The sequence below is a fragment of the Ciconia boyciana genome, chromosome 11, assembly GCF_034638445.1.
Source record: "Ciconia boyciana chromosome 11, ASM3463844v1, whole genome shotgun sequence".
Classification (NCBI taxonomy): Eukaryota; Metazoa; Chordata; class Aves; order Ciconiiformes; family Ciconiidae; genus Ciconia; species Ciconia boyciana.
In genome coordinates, this window is record NC_132944.1 from 20,635,953 (window position 1) to 20,657,615 (window position 21,663).

Genomic DNA, 21,663 nt, shown 5'->3' on the forward strand with positions numbered 1-21,663 from the left:
AGTCAGACTGCCAGGATCACCAGCGATTTTATTTACTTTTCTTTTTTTCAATTACTTTGCTAAACCCCATCTCCAAACAGAGCAACCAAGGAGGGAGTGTCAGCATATAGGTGCCAATCAGAGGCAGAGAGGAAAAAGGTTAAGCTACAACAGCCGAAAGTTGTTAGATGAAAACATTATTTTTTAAAAGAGCCTGAGAGCACTGGAGTTTTATAAAACCTCCCATTGTATTGCACTAATAAGTCAAGTGTTTGCAGCCGAGCCAGCAGACACGCTCTACAGCATCTATTACCGGCGTGTTTATTTACAAAGGCAGTGACCAAGCCAAAGCCAAACAGAAAAGAGGAAAGACTGAAATATGGTTTTAAAGAAATACAGCTCCTTGGGCTGGTTTTAATTTAAAATCCTAGGAATGGGTTTGTCATTTTCTTTTGTGTTTCGCCCCCTCCTCCCCATTTCTTCTTCAAGAAATGAATTGTCCAAAGCCAGCCACAGGGGAATTTTCCTCTAGGTGTCCCTGTCCCCATTTTTATTCTCAATTTTTTCTCATACACACACACATACGCATACACGTGCACACACACGCACACTCTCATCTTCTCTGGCCTTCCCAGTCCAGCATCACCTTTTCATTACCATGGCCATCTCCCACATCCCAGCACAGTGCTCCCCAAAGCACTTTTAACTCAAACCTGCCCCAGCACCCATCTCTGTGCCCGGTGCCATGTGGCCACCCCACGTGGGAGGCACCGGCTGCGCACGGGAGCAGCACATGGTGGCAGGGGATGAGAAGCCAGCACTGCCATCTGGGTCCTGCCAGTGCAGCGGGGCCATGGGCAGGACACCGTGGACAACGTGATTCCATCTGAGCAGACACCTGCACCCGTGCTGTACATAAGGCTTTGCAAAACAGTTATCACCTGCTCTTAAAAAAACCAGGAGGTATGGGGCCTGGAGTTACTGGATTTGACCAGAAATCCAGAGACACGGACACACAGAGGCACTGAGTGCGCTGCTATTGTAGTTGAGGAGAAAGCACTGTGTCTCTATCAGCTCATACCTGCTGCAAACCTGCTCCTCTTTCTCTCTCTCTTTGGAGTATTTTGCATCCCAACCGAGAGCACGTGGAAGGAGAAGAACAAAAAAGCCCTTCAGGCTTTGTCAGGGAGAAATGCGTGGTCACAGTAACACACGACTGCCTTCCCCAGCAATGGGGGACGGCACGGGAAGCTGGGGGAGTATGGAGAAGAACAAGGCGAAAAGAAAAGGTCAGAGCAATTTTAAACAAAAGGAAAAACTTACATTAAATTATTGCTTTATTTCTGGTTCTATGCAAGTCTGACACACTCCACCCTGCCCCCCGAGATGCCATGGCCACCCCCAAACAGCCCAGTAAGGAGGAGAAAGACCTGAGGGGATCCTGCCTGAAAAAGGAGCCTTCCCAAGACTTGGAACTACAGAGGAGTCTCTTAGTTAAAAGAAAGTCCCCAGCCAAGGCAAGCCCTCCTACCCAGCAGTGTCTGGTCCCACCACCATCCCCTGTAGATGTTGAAGGGTGGGAGGGAAAGGGGAGGAAAAGCTCCAGCCCCAGTGTTTTGAGAGGTGTCCTCCCTCCAGACCATGCATGAACAAGGCACCAGGGTGTGGAGCAGCCCACAACAGAGAGGGCATGGAGGAGAAGTCAACCAAGAGATGTGCACAGGGTGGGAGGAGAGGAATTGTAGCAAGATGAGAGTTACCCAGCTCTCCCTCACCTCTCCCCCCAGCTCCTGCCTCATCGGATGCGGAGGTACGAGGGGATGGAGTAATTGAAGAGCAAGTAGTCCATTTTGTATAAATTAAAGAGTCTCCTTTGGTAGAAAGGGCTAATGTCCTGGAAGAACTGGGCTGTCATGTCGTCTGTCGTCCTGGTGGTCTTGGATGAAGACGGGAACTTGACGCTCGTGTCGGCCCCAACCAGCTGGAGGATGTAGTTGGCATCTTCAGCCAAGGTCTCGTACTTGCCCACCACGTCGTAGTGGACGATGCAGGGGTGGCAGAGCGAGTGCACCCGCTCCCAGTGCTCGTTGAAGGGCTCCTCCCGCTGCGTCCGTGGATCCAGCAGGTAGTAGACGAACTCCTCAAAGCGCACGTCATCCCCGCGCTCCAGGGCCTTGTCGCTGGGCTCCTGCCGGTGCCGCCGGATGATCTTGGTCCCGTAGCGTTTGTGGAAGGCCGTGTTGTAGCTGCGGGTGAACTTGTTGCGATACGCCGAGACCAGGCGCTCAAAGGGCTCCCGCACGAAGATGAACTTGAGGTAGCTGCGCAGGCGGTGGTTGATCTCGGGGATGCTGTACTCGGAGAGGGTGCGCAGGTTGGACGAGACGTGGGCCTCGTTGGCGGGGATTTCCAGTGGGTCCCGGTACTTGCCTTGCCCCGTCAGGACCATCATCACCCGCTTCCAGTTAGTGCAAGCCACTTTGGGAACGTAGCAGTAGAGCAGCCCATGCGTGTCATCCACCACCAAGTGCCGCAAGTCATCCGGCCGCAGGAGACGCCGCTTGCGGGTGTAACGGTTGCAGATGCTGCTCAACAGCTCCCGCCTCTGCTGGTGAACCACCTGTAGTGAGGACTGCTCAAACTGGGGAGAAAAAAAAAAAGAGAGATGGTCACCAGCTTGCCCAAGCTGATCGTGGCCTACACACAACACTTGGCCCACAACTGTCCCCATTCCCTCCCCTTTCCCGGGTTTGGCAGTCACCCACATGGGATTTTTGGGGACAGCGTTCACTTTGAACACAACTCGATTTGGTGCATTTAATCCTTGGACCTGCTGGGGGCAAAACACAGAACAAAATGTGATGAGGAGCCGGATGAGAAGTCAAGTCAAAGGGGGTGAGGGGAGAACAGGCGGTGCAGAGAGGGTCAACAACCGAACATTTGTTACAGCACGCCCACACACACTGGGCTAAAGCTCTCCCCTACACCAGTCTGGGGGGGATACGTGGCCCGACCCCCCCACGGGCAAAGAGCACAGCCACTTTGCTGGCGCGGGGCCCCCCACACCTCCCGGCTGCGATGGGGCTCGCTGCAAACACCGCAGCCAAGAGGCAGAAAGGTGGCACGCGAGTGCGGGCATGTACGATGAAAATAGCGCGGGTGTGCTGCCAAGGAAGGGCAAAGGGAGACGGGTGGAGGAGAATGGTCTTTAGTGCTGATGGTCAGACCCTGGGGAGCAGATGGGGAGCTGGAGGAGAGGTGGGGTGGCGGGGCATGATGGAGAGGAGCGAGGCACTGCTGAAGGTGGTGGGGTGGCCCTTCCCAAGGGCTTTGGGTTTCTTCTCCTGAGGGACTTTTTCTGCACAGGCCAGTCCGATGCCTCAGCTCTCGTCACAGTCTCCTTTGTCCACAGGGAGGTCCTTTTTCTGTATCCCTTTTGATCCTTGCGTCAAAGCCTGGCAGCTGCTGCATTGGCTTCCCAGGAGCCCAGAGCCCCCCAACCCCTGCCCCAGCTGAACCCCCCCCTCCAGATTTGGGGGTGTGACCTTTCCTGTCATGGTGTTCATCAGAAATCCCAAAATATCATTAAAACTTCTGGGGAAGGAAATCATTTCCAGGAACTCAGAAGGGGACGGTCCCCTCCTCCTCCTGCCTACTTCCTCCCCGTTTTGCTCATGAGGGTTGGGAGGTTTCACGTTCAGCCCCGAGGTCATCACTGGGAACCTCCAACAGCCTCGTCTGGGGCCATAACCGTTAACGGCTTCACCGCCCGTTTGCTAACTCAGGGCAGCTCTGACCCCGGGGAGCTGTTGCTATAATGCAATGCAATGACCCCCATGTCGCAAGACAACGGTAGCTTCCACTTTGGGGTTGTGAAGACGGTCCCACCGGCGTCACAGGGCACCACGGCAAATATCTCTGCAGCCTGCAGAGACGTGGCAACCTCAAGATGAAGGGCAAGGGCAGGCCACCTCCTTAGTCTCTACATCCTTGCTGCTGACAGCTCTCATCGCTTACGCATGCCGAAGGACACCCTTTGCCAAGCTTCAGGTGCACCCTCACCTCTCCCTGGGGGCCCAAAAGGGTTTTTGGGAGGCAAAAGAGCCTGCGAGAGGCAGCGTTGTGGAGATGAGGCTTTGCAAAGCTCCTGCCAGGACCTGGGATCCTGAGACAAACTGCCCATCCCGTGGATGATCCAGCAGACCCGTCACCTTCAGAGGGGCACTAACGTCTGGGCAAAAAGCTCCTCCCGGAAGGGATGAACCACACTCAGACCCTTTTGGATCTCCTTTCCACAAAAGAAATAACCTTGTCCAGGTCACCTTAGTGACCACTTTCTCCAGGAACCTGCATGGACAGTAACCTGAGACAGGGGCAGGAGAAAGCATCCCATCCCTGCTCCTTCCAAGAGGGAGATGATAAGGGAAAATGCTCGGATGGAGGAAATGCAGGTCAACAGACACTACCTGCCACCAAGAGATGACTTCGACATTGCTGGCTACTTGGATATGAAGAAGATACAGCACCTAGGGAGGTGATAATCACAGCTGAAGAGGCATTCTCATGGTACACCTCCTTGCGACACAGTCAAACCTCTCAGCAGAAATGTATTTTGTTTGGAGGCTCCCCATCACCTTTTAAAATTGGAAACCCTTTTTGCAAGTGCTTAAAAAAGAAAGAGGCATTTTAATAATGTGGGGTTTTTTCAGGTGTTTTTCCCTGCACTTGCGTAATTCAAAACTATTGGACCAGAGAGACAGACAGACAGACACTGTCTGCAGGCATGGCAACAAACAAATGTGACTACTTTTCAACAGCCACCCACTGGAATAAGTGTACGTCTTGCAGTTATTTCAGAGCAAAATTGCTCCCTTCATTTCCTTTTCTTTAAAAGCCAGAGAAATTAAGTATCACTTTTAAGGAAATAACACCACGACATTCCAGCAGCGTTAGGGTTTGCCGGCATCGTGGCCAAGTAAGTTCACATCTGCCATTTTTCCTAGAGCAAATGTAATTTGGCTGCTTATAGACATAAAAGCATCAACCTAGACGGTAACACAAAGCGTCGCGTATGGAAAGAAGATCTGGCTCTGGCTGCAGTGGGCACTGCCGATGGGCAGCGGGGAGGCTGCGGGAATGGCAGCCAGCTGCTGGGACCACCAGCGTTGCCCTCTGCTTCTTGGGGGCTGCAGAAGATGACTGCCCTGTGGACGTGGGCAGATGCAGGGCACATTTGGTGGCTGGGGCATGTGGCCACGGCCCGGCTCGTTGCATGGGTTGGAGGTGGTTTCCTGCAGGACTTCCTGCAGGGAAGTTGTGGGCGAGGATCCCTCTGCAAAGACAAGTCTGGCTGTATGGGGGGAAAACTGTCCGCCCAGGGGTGAAACGCAGCAGAAGGAAACAAACACACCTTTTGCAGCTTCAACCACAAACCCCCAAGCTCCCATTGAGCTGCTAAAGGGCAAGTGGGACACCTTCCCCGATGCCGGGTCACCGATGCCGGTTGGGCTGCATGCACCAGGGGCTGGTGAGGGCGAGTGCTCCCTGCCTCAAGCAGCGACCATGGCTTGTCCTGCAGCAGACCCTTGCATGGACAGGGACCCACTAAGCCCACCTGGAGGGGAGCGTTTTCCTGCCCAGACTGTGCCTGGCTGCCCCTTTTCAGCAGGTGTAGCTGGCACAGCTCAGGGTGATGGAGAGGACTGAGCTGTCCCAGGATTATAAACCCCTCATGGCTGGGTCCAGTTTTATATATATATATATATGCATATACATATGTGTGTGTGTATACGTATAGCACCCAACATAGAAGCATCTATCAATTATTAGCTCAGGAAGAACAGCAATGATGCTCTTGCCCTGCTATGATGGCCCAGAGTTGGCTTTGAAAACCTCAGATAGCGAAATCTCCTGGGTTTGCCCAGCTATGGCTCAGCGCACCAGTAATGAAACCATTTGTCCAAGTACCAGCAAGGACCATGAGCAGTTTTTTATCAACAATTACTCCCCAAAGTGGTGTGGTCTTTTCTTTTGGACACGGCCAGAGGTTGAGGCGTGGGGACCTTGGGGGTGGCTGGAGACAGCGCAGTGCCCCGCACACCAGAGGGGTGGAAGAAGGGGTCAACCCCCAGCACCCCACTCCCTCTTCAGCCCCCCATCTCCCTCTCCCTGTCCCCTTACCTGGTCACTCTCATATAGGGCCTGGAGTGGGCTGCGACCGGCCTTCCCCTGCCAGGTGGATCTCAGAACCCTGTCTTCTGCGGCTAGAAAAGCAGAGAGAAAAATCAGAGGGGTTGGGAGGGGCTGCTTCCTGCACCCTCTGTGGAGGTGCCCAAGTTGGGCTGATGCAACGTCACCCAAGAAGGGACAAATTCCTTTGGCTCTGGGAGAAGAATCACAGAATCACAGAATCGTTTAGGTTGGAAACGACCTTTAAGATCATCGAGTCCAACCGTAAACCTGACACTGCCAAGCCCACCACTACACCATGTCCCTAAGCACCTCATCCAAACGGCTTTTAAATACCTCCAGGGATGGCGACTCCACCCCTTCCCTGGGCAGCCTGTTCCAGTGCTGGACAACCCCTTCAGTGAAGTAAAACTTCCTCATATCCAGTCTAAACCTCCCCTGCTGCAACTTGAGGCCATTTCCTCTGGTCCTATGGCTTGTTACCTGGGAGAGGAGACCAACCCCACCTCTCTACACCCTCCTTTCAGGCAGTTGTAGAGAGCAATAAGGTCTCCCCTCAGCCTCCTTTTCTCCAGGCTGAACAACCCCAGGTCCCTCAGCCGCTCCCCATCAGCCTTGTGCTCCAGACCCTTCCCCAGCTCCGTTGCCCCCTCTGGACACGCTCCAGCCCCTCAATGTCTCTCTTGGAGTGAGGGGCCCAAGAAGCTCAAGCAATGCTTGTCCCTCCCTCTTATTCTTTAACAAAACCTGCAGTTAGGATTCAAAAGGTCCCAGACCTAACTTTTACACAAATAAAAGTCCATAAATAAAGATAACGCCTTGTTATAATTTCAAGAGCAACTGGGAACAGTTTGATCCATGGGCATTGGGGAAATGCCACTGCGTGCAGGCTGCATTGGCGAGGGAGTGACCCAGGAGGTGACAGGACCCCGACCAGCATCGCCACAGCCCCGGGAGGGGCGAGACAGCATCTGTGCTTGGCAGAGGTAAGGGGCAGATCCAACACCGGCAGCTCTGCGCTGAGCCCCCACGGGGTCGGAGTTTGCATTGCCAGGCTCAGAGACACAGTCGTTAATAGACAAATTGTTCAGATGCTTCATCAGACTGATAAGTCGTTTTACATTCTTATTTGCTATTTATTTTTTTTTCTTCCCTTCTAAACCAGCAGCATCTCCTCAAGCGTTTGAAGCTGAAGACAGCCACCCAAGCAGTCCTCGCCCCTTCCCTGCCATGCAGATTGGCCGGTTTGATTTCGGAGCTCTATTTGCAGCAGCACCAAACCCGAGGCTGGATCTGGCCAGGCACGAATGTGGTGCCGGACACACAGTCGGTGACAGATGCTCAAGTTCTCATGCTCATCAATTATGTACGGATGCAACCACCTTCCAGACTATGAAGCATCTGCTTCAGCTGCCATCCCTCAGCCCCAGGGACCTGTTCCCAGCACTCCGTGGGCAGAACCACGTGGCCGGGATATCCCAAACCTAATGCAGGGAGCCAGCCACGACAGGGGCACAGGCTCTCACTTGCAGTAACACCTCCAAGCAGCTGTCCCACCTCTCACCCCGCTCTGCTTCTTGTATCTGACCCTCTCCTTGGCAGAGGATGCCACGACAGTTTTCACATGAGAAGAAGGTTTCTAGCCAGGGGGGTTGTGCAGCCCTGGCGTTGGCTTCCACAGAAGAAATCACACTGTGAGTTTTAAAATGGCAGATGATGTTTTTTCTGAAGGGGATGATAGGACGCATTGTTCAGGAGATTGTGGCTTGGGAGGTTCTTCCAGTCCTCCAAGTTCCTGCTCCTACAGGGACCTCCTAAAATCTCAGAGGGACGTACATGGTGGAGGGAAAAGCATCTCTCACAAACCATTGCTGGCAACAAGAAGGTTTGTAACACAGAGGCTTTTTGCACGACAATTTGGGGCTCTGCATCTTTTTGTTCACTGACTATCACCAACCAAAACCAAATTTGTTATGCAAGCCCCACATGGCATCTTTTTAACCAAAATAACCAGAAGGAAAAATCCAAATCCCATCTTCATTTTCATGTGCTTATATTTTGCTTAAATGAAAACTGCTCCAAAGCACAAAGTCACCAGGGCCTAAGCTAAATCGTTCCTGTCATTCGTTCCTGGAGCTGTAATTAGAGGGAAATGACTGCCTGACCTCACGAGCTTTCATCGGCAGTGCATGTTACACTTGCACGTTTGTGGGAAATGACACTTCCTGCAGCACTGGATTGATCGAGATGTGACTCAACGAGAAGGCACGGTTTCTTCCTCAATCCCCTGTATCAGTTACCCCACAGGAGGGTGAAACGGCATCTGTGCTAACGAGAGATAAGCGGAAGATCCAACGTGCACAGTGCTGGGCTGAGATGCTCATCCCAGAGGAGCCCTGTTTCACATTTCCAGGCTCAGCCCTCTGCAAATGACAGGGAATGGGATTGACCTTGAAAACTCGACTCACTGCAGCTCGAATCTGCAAGCAGAGAGCATTAAACTCGAGTCCCTTCCCTGGCCGGGGCTGATAAACTCCTGTTCAATTCAAGAGCGTGACCCCGCTGTGGGCTGTCTGCAAGCGCCCTGCACTGCAGCAGGCACTTGTCCTATATTTAGTAAAAGCAATGTGGAGGCGTTTGTTTTCGAGATTAACACGTGTATCAGCCAGAACCTTTCTTATGAGGGCATAAGCAGGGTGGTTCAGGCTGACCTGAAGCTGCTAGAAATGCAAATTGCTCGTGCCGGCGCTGCGCAGGGGCGTGGAAACGCCGTCCCAGGAAAGGGCCTCGGCACCCGGTGCAGGGTCAGGTCATGGCCCGGAGGAGCGGGCTGGCTTGGCAGGAGGCTCTTTAGGGTGCACAAAAACCAAATCTGCAGTAAAGCAGAGGTCGGGCAGGTCAGACCCGTGCTCTGACCGCTCTGGGCTGCGCCTTTCGGTGCTGCTGAGGCAGGGGAACCAGCCTGGCCAGGGACGGCTGCACCTTGCATGCCTGGCCAGCAGCCCCAGCAGAAACATTGCAAAATGGATTTCCTCCAGCCTTTCCCCACTGCAAGATCTCGCAGAGATCAAGGCATCTTCTCTGGAGAGCAGCAAACCCCTGGGATCCCCGCTATGCTCATGCTGTACAGGATTCCAGAAAAAAAGGGGAAGAGGAAAAAAAAAAAAAAAGGGGAAAAAATAGCTGCCAGGCTGCTCCCGTGTGGCTGGAGGAGCCCGGGAGCGCTGAGCTGGCAGGGGGAAGACGCCAGCGCTCCACACTCACTGCATCTTGACAGCTTTCGCTCTCCAAAGCAATGACACCATCCCCTGCCCGGGGCGCTGGCCAAACCCTTCAGAGCAAATGTCTGGCCCAATGGCAGGTTTTTACAAGGCTCCAACTGCAGGAAGTCTCCCCCCTCAGAAACCATCTGCTCGCGCTACACGCGGCGTCCCAAGGAGAAAAGCGAACAGGCTCCTGGCTGGGCCGTGAGGATGACTTTTAAAGACAGTGTTAAACCCTGTGGCAGAGGGGGAGATGCAGCTGCAAGCGCATGGGGCTCAGCGCAGCGCCGTGCCAGCACCGGTACATGCGGAGGGCAGCAGCCGATCTGTGTGCCCCGTGGGACCAAAACGTCCATCCTCTGCAGGGCTGGGGTCCGAGCGGCTGCAAATGCCTGCGGGCAGCAGCGTGCGCTCGAACGGAGACAGGTCCGGGCTGCCTGTGCCCAAAGCATCCCCAAAACATGTGGGATCGCCCGGCAGAGCAACATTGGCCGTCACAGCGGTAGACAGGCCAGGGCTGCTGCGACCTGAGCCAGCAGGAGGCTGTAGACAGTGATTTACCGGAGTCCAGCCCCGCTAAGCCCAGGCTTTGCCGCCTAACACAGCTCTGCCCCATGACCCCAAGCTGTGGCCATCCCCTGTTCATCATCCCTCAGCCCCACCACCTGCAGCATCTCTGCAGATGCACTCCTCTCCCGGTCCTCTGCCCATCGCCAGGCCCTCATCACGCAGCTCCGTGAACACAGCTCAGCCCTAATTTGAACACAAAGCCCCTCTTCCCCGGCTGCTCCATCCCAACCACCCCATCATGCAATTCCACAGCGTGCTCCCATCCTGGGGTCTCCCCCCATCCTGTCCCCTAACTGCTGTCCCCATCCTGTCCTCGCCTTCACCGCCCACCCCAAGCAGGCAATGGCCCACCTTAGGAAGGCTGAGCTCAAGGGGCTCCACAGCTGGCTGAACTGCACAGCTGGAGAGGAAAACAAACATGGAGGGGGAGCCAGGGAAAGGCTCGATTCTTGATCTGTGCCTGTTCCATCAGATCTGGGATACAGCGTGGACTGTGAGGAGGAGGGGGGAAGGGGGCAGATGGGCAATGGCATTTATACATCCCTCTTCTTCCACTTGTTCGTGCTGAGAGCGAGTCAATCACCCCATCCCCTGTACCGTTGGCTTTCCCATCTCTGGGATGCTCCTGGGACTCCAACAAGTTTGGGAAGGCCAAGGAATACTGAAATATATGACAGTGTTGAGGAGGGAGTATCATCAGAGTAAATTAATGGATTGTGCTGCATTTTGGCACCATGGCCCTGAGTACAGCAGGATCTTCCATCACGGGGGAAACTGCCAAGATCTTCACATCCTGGCTTTCCTCCTGGCTTTAAAGCTTGTTACTGGGGTTCCCAGATTCCACCCCATGCAGTGGTAATCCTTGGAAATTTAGCATCGTGGCGACTGCATCCGAAAGCAGGGATGTCACTTGGCCAAGGTATATTGAGTTTCTAAAGAGGAGAAAAGATCAACCCTTGGCAACTGCTGGATCACCAACTGGATAACAAGCATCAAGACAGTGTATGTCCGTGATGCAAATCCAAAATGTTTTTCACTGAGACGGGCGGAAGGAAATACCACATTTGTCCTGTGCATCTTCAAAGGATGAGGCAAAGGAGCAGGAGTGATGCAGAGCAAAAGACCAAAAACTCCATGCCAAGGCAGTAACGTTGACGAGAAATCATTGAATGAGAGCAGCCTGAAAGGGAGCTCAGGCACATTTTGGAGTCTCCTGCACTACAAGTGCTTTCAGTCTTTCCTTCGGAGCTTAAAAAGGCAACATGCTCCCTCCCTCCTTTCCCCCTACAGCCCAGATTTTAGTGCTGTCCCATCAAAACCGAAGCTATTCTCTTGCAGCGGTGTGACATCAATACCGCAGCAGGATCTGGGGTTTCAATGACTTGCCAGCTCTCTTTGGAAAAGGGAATAGATTTTAAAGCTGTGAATATTTAGGTGTACTAGCTGATTGCGAAGACGGCCAGACATGTGTGAGGTGAGGGAAAGACTGGATCATGCCCATCCCAGACTTCTGGAAGCACCAATGAAAGAATTTGCTGTTTTGGCTGCAGAGACTCTTAATTACGGAGGGAGGTTCTCCGCAACCACAACAGCAAATCCAGCGCCTGAATTGAAGAGTTTGGCTAGGAGACAGGATTCAGGCAGCGACAAGCCTGCTAGGCTGACATCAGCATTACCAAGGCTTTAGAAAACAGTCTGAAGGAAAGAAAACAATTTAAAGATGTGGGTGCAACTGGATAGGGGAATAAAATCAACATGGCCTTTACTAAGCGCAGCTTATAGCCATGCAACCTGATCTGTCAATAAAATAAGCCATTTCTGTAGATCAAACATATGTGGTAGATCTTCACCCAGATATTTGTAATGCATGAGATATGACATACCACAGGAAATAAGTACTTCAAACAGAGAAGATGAAGTTTAAAAGGTGAACTGTAAGGGACGCAAGCAACTGGAAAGCAGTCAGCGTTTAAATGGGAAATACTGGGCAGAAGGCAGATTTCTAGTAAAATATCTCTAAGATTGGCTTTGGGATCAATACTTCAGGAATAAATTTACATAAAAATAGAAAGATACTGATGATGGACAAAGCGTTGAGAAAGGCTGCCACGGCAGGGAGACAGTGAAACACCAAACAGGGAAACTAAAGCTTCGTCCTGGACCAGGGGAGTGGAAATGCAAGAAAATTTAATTTTGCAATGTTGGAATTCAGCAGTTTCTGCTACTTTGCTGCTGGAAGTGGCAGGAGGTCCCAGATGCATTAGTTCTGGGCTGTCAGCTGCCAGTGTGACAGTCATAAAAAAGGCAAATGAAGTCCTGAAACATATCAGGTGAGGTATTTGCCACAGCAGCAAAAATAGCATGAATACTATTATCCATCGCATTGGCGACCCTCACCTGCAGCACTGACAGCTTTGCTCTCCTGGGACCAAGGCAGATCCAGAGCTGCTGAGCAGGGCTGCGAGGCGACTGGGCGATGCCAGGACTTGCTGTCCCACGGGAGGCTGCAAGGGCTGGATGTATGTACGAGCTGAGCCGGGATGTGATTATCCCCTGGGAATGGGCCAGCAGAGAAGGACTGGGGTGTTTCACATGCAGGACGTCTTCATGCCCGCTTGCTCAGGTGCCAAATAGGAAGAGGTTTGGAAACCCCAGATCAGTGGGAGCCTGGCCATGATGCAGCAGGAGGAATCCCAACTCCTTTCAGGCTGGAGGATGGAACTTTCAGGCATCTTCCAGGCTGGACCCTGGGGCCACAAGGAGCCAAAAGCTCCACTCGTGGTCTCCAATATGAAACACCGGAGGGGGTTAAACTGGAGATGCAGCGGTCTCCAGCCAAGGGAAGTGAAGAGACAGCACGTGCGCTCGCACCCCAGAGGCCCCAAGGAGCTAATCCTCACCCCACCACTGTCTCCCCGCTGCTGTCTCACAGCCCCAGCTTTGCTTCCTGTTGTGTCTGAGCAAAACCTAAAAAAAGAGAAAAAATAATTGTGGTGCCTGCCCACCCAAAATGATCGGTCTGAGTGTTAATTACAGCCTGCGACTCCCAGTGGGTGAGTGGGATAGGTGCTTGTTTGTGCTCTCGGAAGAGCCAGCTCTCAGGGCTGCCCCTCTTGGGGACATCTGAGAGATGCCCTCTCTCAGACCAAAAAAAAGCTCTGAACTTGAGGGAGGGGGGGTGTGAATCCATCACACTTGTGATGGATTTGTGATGGATTCTGGATTTGAACATAGGAAGTGGTATTGGTAACACCGACTGACTGCCTGGCACACGTGGCATGTGCACAGCTGTGCAGCTGAACTGTATTTATAGGATAAAGAAGAGTTTACAGTGGGAAACAAATAAGAACAATATTACCACTTTATATCCAAAGGGGAAACAACACCCGGAGCTCTATAGTGTAAAGGGATCAGCACTTGCTCAAAGTCAGTCACTGGAAGAGCCAGAAATCAGGACCTGGATCTCTCTGTGGGCACAGCAATGAGCTTTTCCAGACTTTGCTGGTTTTCACTCTTCTCCAGCACCTGTCATGGGCGATGAATGGGTGCTTCGGCCGTACCAGTGATGGCTCATTCGACCCTGACTGTAGAAATGCAGCCCTGCTTCGTGAAGACGGGCTCCTCGCTATTAAAATAACTGCACCCAAGAGACACGGAGAAGGATCCTGCCATCTCCTTTAAGAGGATATTGAGACTGCGTTATTCAAAGCCAAATCCTAGCTGCAGCCACTGGCTGCTGAATCTGTCCAATTTTCGATTTTAACATCCAAGAGGAAAAAAAAAGAGAGAGAAAAAAAAAATAGAGCTTGACAGCAGCAGCGATAGATCCAGAGAGTTCCTGCAGTCTGAGCTCAGTTTTCCCTCCCAGTTTGATAGCAAAGCCCGGGACACACTGCCCGGTTGGCAGCTGGACACTTCGACTGTGTGAGGATGGTCCAAGGCACGGAGGCCAAGAAATCGCACGTGGAAGCAGCAGACGAATCCCTGGGCAGTGGCCTGTGGTCTGCGTGAGGAGCTGCCCTGCCTGGAAGGAACAGAGCTATTGGGTCGAACACCGCTGGTCTCAAGAAAGCAAAGTTTAAGTCTACGAAGTTCTGGCTTTGATGCTTGGGCTTGTACTGGTGGAGAACATACTTGCTTTATTTCCACCTAAGCACAAGGGTTGATTGTTGTTTTGCTGGGGTTTTTTTTAAAGATACTTTTCAAAACGAGGGTGATATGAGATCCCAAACACCAAAATCCTCCACCAAACTCCAGACCCAACAACTGAACACTGCTGAAGGTAGTGACCTCTGTTTGATGGAGAAGAGGACCAAACTAGCGACCATTTGCTTTCTTGCATGCTGCATTCAGCTGTGAAAAAGTGTAGCAATTCTGGCGTTCACATCCTTATGCATCTTCAGAGCTAAGGGAGCACCTCTGGGAATTAAAACCAAAACCCATTCCTATTTTTATTCTTACAGGAAGGTTTTGATTTGGGAATGCAAATTTTTGGCTTCAGCAAAGAGGTAAATCCAATCTACTTAGATTCCTGCGACTGCTCATTTTTACTGCATCTAAAAAGCCAGGGATATAGACAACAGAAGCTGAATTAAAACGTTAGAGAAGAAAGGAAAAGAAATCTAACAGATCCACATGCTTGATTTGCTTAAATGCATCCTTCAGCTTTGTGAATTCAGACACAACCACCTCCGCTGGGGAGCTGCAAGTGAAACGAGAAGCAGGAGGAGTAACCGGCTGGGCTTCATCCAGGTGTTTGCTCCCAGATCCAGCTCAGTGGCTCGATGAATTGCCCGCAAAAAACTCAAGTCTGCTTGAACATCTTCTCTGCCAAGGCTGAAGATCCCCCACCTGCAATGGTGATGGGAGGGGGACGGGGACGCGGCTGCTGTGTGAGGCCACACGATGAGGCTGCGACCACAACAGGAGCACAGCAAGCCGCGTCCTCTAGCATGGCCCCGCACCGCCTGCCTGCTTTGCTGTTGTTAAAGACGGTAAACAGACAGCAGCCCTTGTCCCCTGTCACACTGCTGTCACACCGGCAGCTACCTCCAGCGGGTTAGGTGGGACCCTGCCTCTCACTGTCTTGCGGCACCACTGGGAAAATGCGTATTCCCACGGCTCGCAAGGGAAAAGGGAACATCCCAAGTACTTTGGATGTGGGGCACAGGGCTTGAGGCCGTAGTGTGGGAAACGTGGGGTGGATGGCAAACTCCAGACCTGGCTGGGTGTCCTGGTTTCAGCTGAGATTGAGTTAATTTTCTTTAGAGTGGCTGGTATGGGGCTATGTTTTGGATTTGTGCTGAAAACAGTGTTGATAATACAGAGATGTTTTAGTTGTTGCTGCACTAGCCAAGGACTTTTCAGCTTCCCATGCTCTGCCAGGTGCAGAAGAAGCTGGGAGGGGACACAGCCAGGATAGTTGATCCAAACTGGCCAAAGGGCTATTCCATACCATATGACGTCATGCTCAGTATATAAAGCTGGGGAAGAAGAAGGAAGGGGGGGACATTTGGAGTGATGGCGTTTGTCTTCCCAAGTAACCATTACGCATGATGGAGCCCTGCTTTCCTGGAGATGGCTGAACACCTGCCTGCCCATGGGAAGTAGTGAAGGAATTCCTTGCTTTGCTTTGCTTGCGTGCGCGGCTTTTGCTTTCCCTATTAAACTGTCTTTATCTCAACCCTCGAGTTTTCTTACTTTTGCTCTTCCGATTCTCTCCCCCATCCCACCAGGGGGGAGTGAGCGAGCGGCTGCGTGGTGCTTAGTTGCTGGCTGGGGCTAAACCACGACACTGGGGCTGCACAGGAGCGTGGCAGTGCAAAGGCGGGAGCTGCACCTCCCGCTGGGGGAGAGCACGAGCGTCGGTCGCAGCGCAGAACGCTGATCCCTGAATCTGCAGGACGCGACAGGTGCCGTTCCGCCCCCAAAAGTGAAACAATAACAAAATGACTGCGTACAAAGACCTCAAGCAAGTGCTTGTTCTGCCCTGCAGCCCCAACCACTGCCTTCTGGGGCATGCAGAGGGTCGGCAAGAGAACCAGGGGATGCCCGAGGCATTTCAGACTTGCCTGGCAGCCTCCGGACCTCTGCCGAGGGCCCTGTGGGAGCCACTGGGGCTGAGCGGATTTGGAAGGAGCTCTCTCACCAGGTAGCAGGCCAAGTTTTTTCCTGCATCTCCAGAGCTGAGGTCTGTCCCCTAGACAGCTGATGGGTAGCTCTGCCCTTTGCTTACACTCCGGCAGTAGCAGACCGTGCCCCTCATGCGTGCTCAGAGGTAGCAGGCAGCGCCCGTGCCCCATCCTGGCAGGTACGCTTGGCAGCAGAGCACACAGGGCACGAAGCATTTTGGGGAGACGGAGCATTTCAAGGTGAACAGCAATATTCAGGTGGGCACAAGCAATGGTAAAAAGTAACCAGCCCTATGGAGAACAACCAGAAGAGGTGTTTTCTGATCTTTCCCCACGCCTCTCCCATGCACGGCACTGCTCCCCAAGCAGTCGCATTACAGAAAAGGGGAGAGCTCAGATATCGACCTGCGACAGCCCCAGCTGAGCCCACCTCGCACAGCTTCCATGTGGCAGACAACAGATCCCTTTGGAACAAACGCTGTATTCGACCTCTTTTACTTATCCTGGGGCTGTGCCAGCGAGTGGTGAGCAGGAGGAGTGATGGAGGGGAGCTGGCATCAACTCACAAAACTCTGTAGCTCTAATATTTACAATACAAACGTACGTTTCTTGTTCCAGACCCACATCCTCCGTAGCTCGGGAAATGCCCCTGTGGCCCTTCCCATCATTGCTTCTCTTTGCATGGTGTTTTTCTCCCCAGTTACGGCTTGTTCCGTCTGTTCTGCCTCCTGACAACATCCTCTTGCAGAGGCTCCGAACAGCCACAGGTGACCATTCGTTCCCATCAGCAGGGGAGCAGCGAGTGACTCCTGTGCAGGGGCTTATGTGGACGTGGGCAACAGGTTGCCACCTAACGCAGCCCCGTGCAGTGTGGTCACAGGCAGACCCACCGCTGTCCGCCTCCGATATTCCCCCTGCTGACGAGCAAGCCAGTGATATATAACCCAGCCTGTTCCTGACAGCCTGCCCTCTGCTCTGCAGGCCAAGCCTCGGGAAAGGCTGGCTGGCTCTGCATTTCTCTCTGCTGAGGTAGAGGCGGCATGGAGTCTGTCGGAGACGTCTGTCTTGGCTCGCTTGTTAGGGAAAGGGAATAATCCTCCGTTCTCCATCAGACCTGCCCCTGCCAGCTCCTCTCCCATTGCCTGCAGCAGAGCGACAACCCGGAGCGTCCTGGGGAGCAGCGGGACCTTCCCCTCGCTTGCTCCAGAGCACTTTCAGACATTAGAGCAGAGCCCAGGGGCAGGATACCACTGAGCTGACTAGCTAGGGATGGCTGAAAGAACTGCACAGGGTGCCCACGTGTCTGCAGCAGGACCCAGCTAATGCCCCGATGCCGTACACCTCTCCCTGGAGGGACGGGCAATGGGAGCATTAGGAACAGGACCTCCAAGGGGAGCCCAAGGTCTGTAGCTGGTTGTATCCCTGCAAGAGTCCTGCAGCAAGTCCTTCCGAGATAACCCAGCCAGGCTAATGTAGCATATCAGAAGAGCAGGATTAGCGTCACTGTTGACGATCCCACTTCCTTGAGCAGGTCAGCAGGCAGGTACATCCCTGTCCCCTGCAAAACCACCATGTGGTTTAACGACATCCTTCCGTGTCACTAGCTGAGCCACAGCCCCCAGGCATTGGCATGGGACCTGGAAGCTCAACTGTCCCTCTGAAACCCCTGGGTAAGTGTCTTCTCTCACCAGCACTGCATCCTAACTCTCAGGCTCAGAAACTGCCTCCAGGTAGCTTGGTTTTGGGCCATACCACTCTATTTCCAAGCACAGCCACCACCTGGATGTTGTCAGGCCGGTTATCCCCCCCGGCAAGGCCCCATCTCCAGCCAGGTGCCATCCCTCCCAAGGAGCATCGCAGCAGCTTGGCAGCTGTCACTGGTGTCGCACCCCGCCAGGAGCACGGGCAACCAAAATATGTCTGTTCTCACAGGGATGGGGAGTAAAACATACACATGAGTCTGAAGCTCATCTGCTTGTCCATCAGAGGGCTTAATGAAGGGTATTTAATTTCTCCTACCGTTACAAGACTGCTGCTATGAGTTTGTATAAGGCTCAACAGCACCCACATGACATGGTGGGCTGGAAAACACGTACCTGCTCCCTCTGGGGCTGAGCAACAGATCATTGGAAGTTTTGGCTCAGGTGGTGCAACACAGCCTTGTTTAGAGGTCCTGCTGAATCAGCCAAGCACAGGATCGTGCCCCAGAGACACGCCGGTACCAGCAGCCCAGCCTGCCGGGACTGCTCCCCATGGGAAGGGAGAATGCTCCAGTTGTAGTCCTGTAGTCCTGACTTCAAGCTGTTTCATTCAGCAGAAATTAAACCAACCGAGTGACTTGAACTTGGCTGGATGAGACAGAACCGAGTCCCAACAGCACGGGGATTCTTGAAAGCTTAGCTCAGGCTTTTTTTCCACCGCTACACATTTTCTACCATCCCCCCTAGCCCTTTTGAAACAGCCAAACCAAATAATTAACCCCCCCCGCTCCCCTCACCTCCCAGCACTTAGAAACTGCAGAGGGCTAAACAGAGATGCGTTGCGAGGAGGTTACCCACAAAGCTAAGGGAAAAAAACCCACAAATAAAAGCAGCTCAGAGGCAAACCTGAGCAGGGCAAGACAGGACGTGCACATGAGGAGGTTTACAGAGAGAACAGCCCACGTAAAACAGGCACCACAGCCTGCAGCAGTGAAAGACAAAGCTCCTCTCCCATGGGCTCGGACGGATGAACCCGCACACATTTGCATATGGGAGAAGGTGGTTTTGCAGCACCACAGGCACCAGGGTCACCTAGAAGTGATGTTACAGCCGCATTGACAAAGCACCATTTCAGGGCAAGGCGAGGGAGGGGTGCAGAGGAGGGATGAAGGCTGCACAATGGTCCACCCTCTTCCTCTTCTCCAGTACCTGGCTAAAACACGTCCCATCCCCATGGAGCCGATGGAGGGGTCGTGCCAGCCCCTATCACACAGACTCTCCTCCCCTGGAAATCTCCCCCTTTTCCCCAGATGACTCTTTTGGCTTTCTGGGAAGCTACTTAAGGCCGACTCCAAGCAGCCACAGATGGCTCTTGAAGGGCTTGGGATGGGCACCCCATCCCAAGCACCCATTTTCAGCCCACACCTCTGCTGATGAGGCAGCCCCAGTGTGGGGCTCTTTCCCAGCCACGTTCCTCAGAAGAGGTACCACAAGCAGTGACCTCTGAGGTGACACTTCCCATTCTGAGGACGCCCAGCTGTACAAACCTCCTAGACAAGAGGGCAATGAGCATTTTCCAGCCTCCTTCCACCAAATGCACACGCTCCATAGCTACTGTCCCCTGAGACAAACCCTTCTGCAGTGTTTCCAGCCTCAAACCACCCAGTTCCTACACACAGCAAGATCTGAAGGTATTGGGGATCCCCTGACCGCACTGTTACAAGGTGTGCATGGGCTCTCCCCCATGCCTGGGAAGGAGATGAAAGGAGGTGTAACCCCTAAAAATAATACCCTTGTTTGCAGCAATCACCACCTTGCAGCTTCTCCAGAGTCCCAGGGCTGTGTGGCACAACTGGATGGTAACGGCAGCCAGGCTCCCTGGCACTAATGACACTCTCCCTCTAGCCAAGAAACACACTCTAAGAGGGGACAATGAGTCACTGTTTTACATGGGATAATTCGACGGACCGCACCGTCTTTAACAGGAAAAATCGTTCACTCTTCTCGGGATGTGCCCTGCTGGCTGGAAGGCAGCGGTCCATGGGCAAGAGAGGGACAAGGAGGTGTGATGCCTCCAGGAAATGTTAGTTCAGGGTGTGGACGAAGGTCCTAAGCTATTCTCCATAGAAAGTGATGGATGAGAAGAGCCACGCAGAGGGGCGAGTACACGTCCTGCTCTCGTTCCAGCCAGACAGGGATGGGACGAGCCTGCCAGAAGCAGCAGCGGTTGTGGTGAACGTCTGAGGGTGGAAACACACGGCCTCAGGGAACTGAAGCGGGACCAAAACTCGAAGCACACCTGCCTCCACCTGTGCGTGAGATCCCCGCTGTCTGCAGGCAGTCGTCTGCTGTCTGGGATCCTGTGCCGGGGGCTCACAGGACGGGAGTGCCTCTGGCATGGGGCATCGGGGGACGGAGCGGCGGCAGAGCTGCATCACCTGTCTGTCTGATATCGGGGCACTTACACTATCCACAAAGCACAAATTGCTCCCAGCACAGGGCCCTCACGCGCAGAAATATGAGGGCAGACAGGCATAAGGACAGCCCAGGAGCCCTAAGTGTATTAAAGGCACTCACGCAGTTTCCAGCCTGCTGGCAAAAGGCAGACGGATGCTCCCTGCTTCCTCGGTGCGGGGTTGCTACGCCCCTTGTTCATGACTGTCACCTACCCATAAACATTTCCATGCTTGATGACTGATGCTGGATGCAATAAAACCGCAGACGGCAGATACGGGGCATTCATTCGGCCTCCAGCGCAAAGTGGCACCAGACTTCAGGTTTCTCCATCTGGATCCAGCTCGACACAGACACATTGACTTTCATAGGAAAATGCCTCAGCCCAGCCACCCAAATGCTGTGGCAACCTTTGTAGGGCAGGCAATGCCCCTGTGCCAAGAACAACAGCAGACGACGCCTTGCAGCTGACCTGACCTCCTTCCCAACCGCAGTCTCCTGCTGACTGTCCCCCTTGTCACCAACTTTTCAGTATCTTCTCTTCTAGCTCAAACATGTCCCGACCAAGATCCTGACCAAGAATCATACCTGAACTGGGCTTTCTGACAGGTGACACAGAGGGCCAGCACAGAAATGTGACAATAAGACTTATTTCATACCACCACCCCCTCCTCCACTGAAAGGATCCAGAAAATACCTCTCCAACGGGCAGCTTCTTCATTCTTGCTCCTCAGGGTCTGCTGTCCCTTTGGCACAGACCACGGCTGCAGACAGGATGCTGGGCGAGATCAACCACTGCCGCACCACAGTCTGCGTGCCCCATTCAGCGCCACATGGGGCGTGGGATGGGAGGGGGGCACCGGTCCAATATTCAGAGCTATTTGTTTTTTTCCCTAAGCCACTAAAAAAGAGGGGTCTCTGCTGACAGCGCTCCCAAGAAACCTGGCAAGCACTGCTGACAATGTAATCTCCACTGTCCATTTCTATGGTTTACTCTTACAGATTTAAAAGACCAAAAAAAACTCAAAGAGGTTTACTCTTACAGATTTAAGGGGAACCGGTGCTGACTTCTCACCATCCGAGGCATGCAAGCGCTCCCGGCTGCTGCAAAGCTCGCGTGGCCCCGCGTGCAGCCCCCCACCAGCGCCCTTCGGAGGGGCACTTCCCAGCAGGCTGCTGGAGCACTTGCGTGTCAAAAGAGACAATGGACTCGTGTGTGCGTTTTGCTTCTCGTGCCTGGACGACAAACCCAGCCCACAGAGCTTCGTATTTACAGTGCAAACTCAGCACTCTGCAGTTAACGCTGGAAGCTGAGAGACGACTTAGCATCAATGCATTTGCAGCCAACTCCGTCTTCCATATGCTGTACACAACTGC

The 21,663-nt window shown here is 53.2% G+C and overlaps 1 protein-coding gene across 1 annotated transcript in view; it reads right to left on the minus strand.

Annotated features, from left to right (window-relative positions):
• Positions 1-1,304: 1,304 nt before the first annotated feature.
• CHST13 (carbohydrate sulfotransferase 13) overlaps positions 1,305-21,663 on the minus strand; it is a 33,737-nt gene continuing 13,378 nt past the window's right edge. Inside the window, exons 2-3 of the mRNA XM_072875846.1 lie at positions 6,160-6,242; positions 1,305-2,620 (exon numbers count right to left, since the gene is read on the minus strand). Of these exons, the coding sequence (XP_072731947.1) occupies positions 1,775-2,620; positions 6,160-6,242 (929 nt within the window). The 3' untranslated portion in view covers positions 1,305-1,774. The remainder of the gene's footprint in view (positions 2,621-6,159; positions 6,243-21,663) is intronic.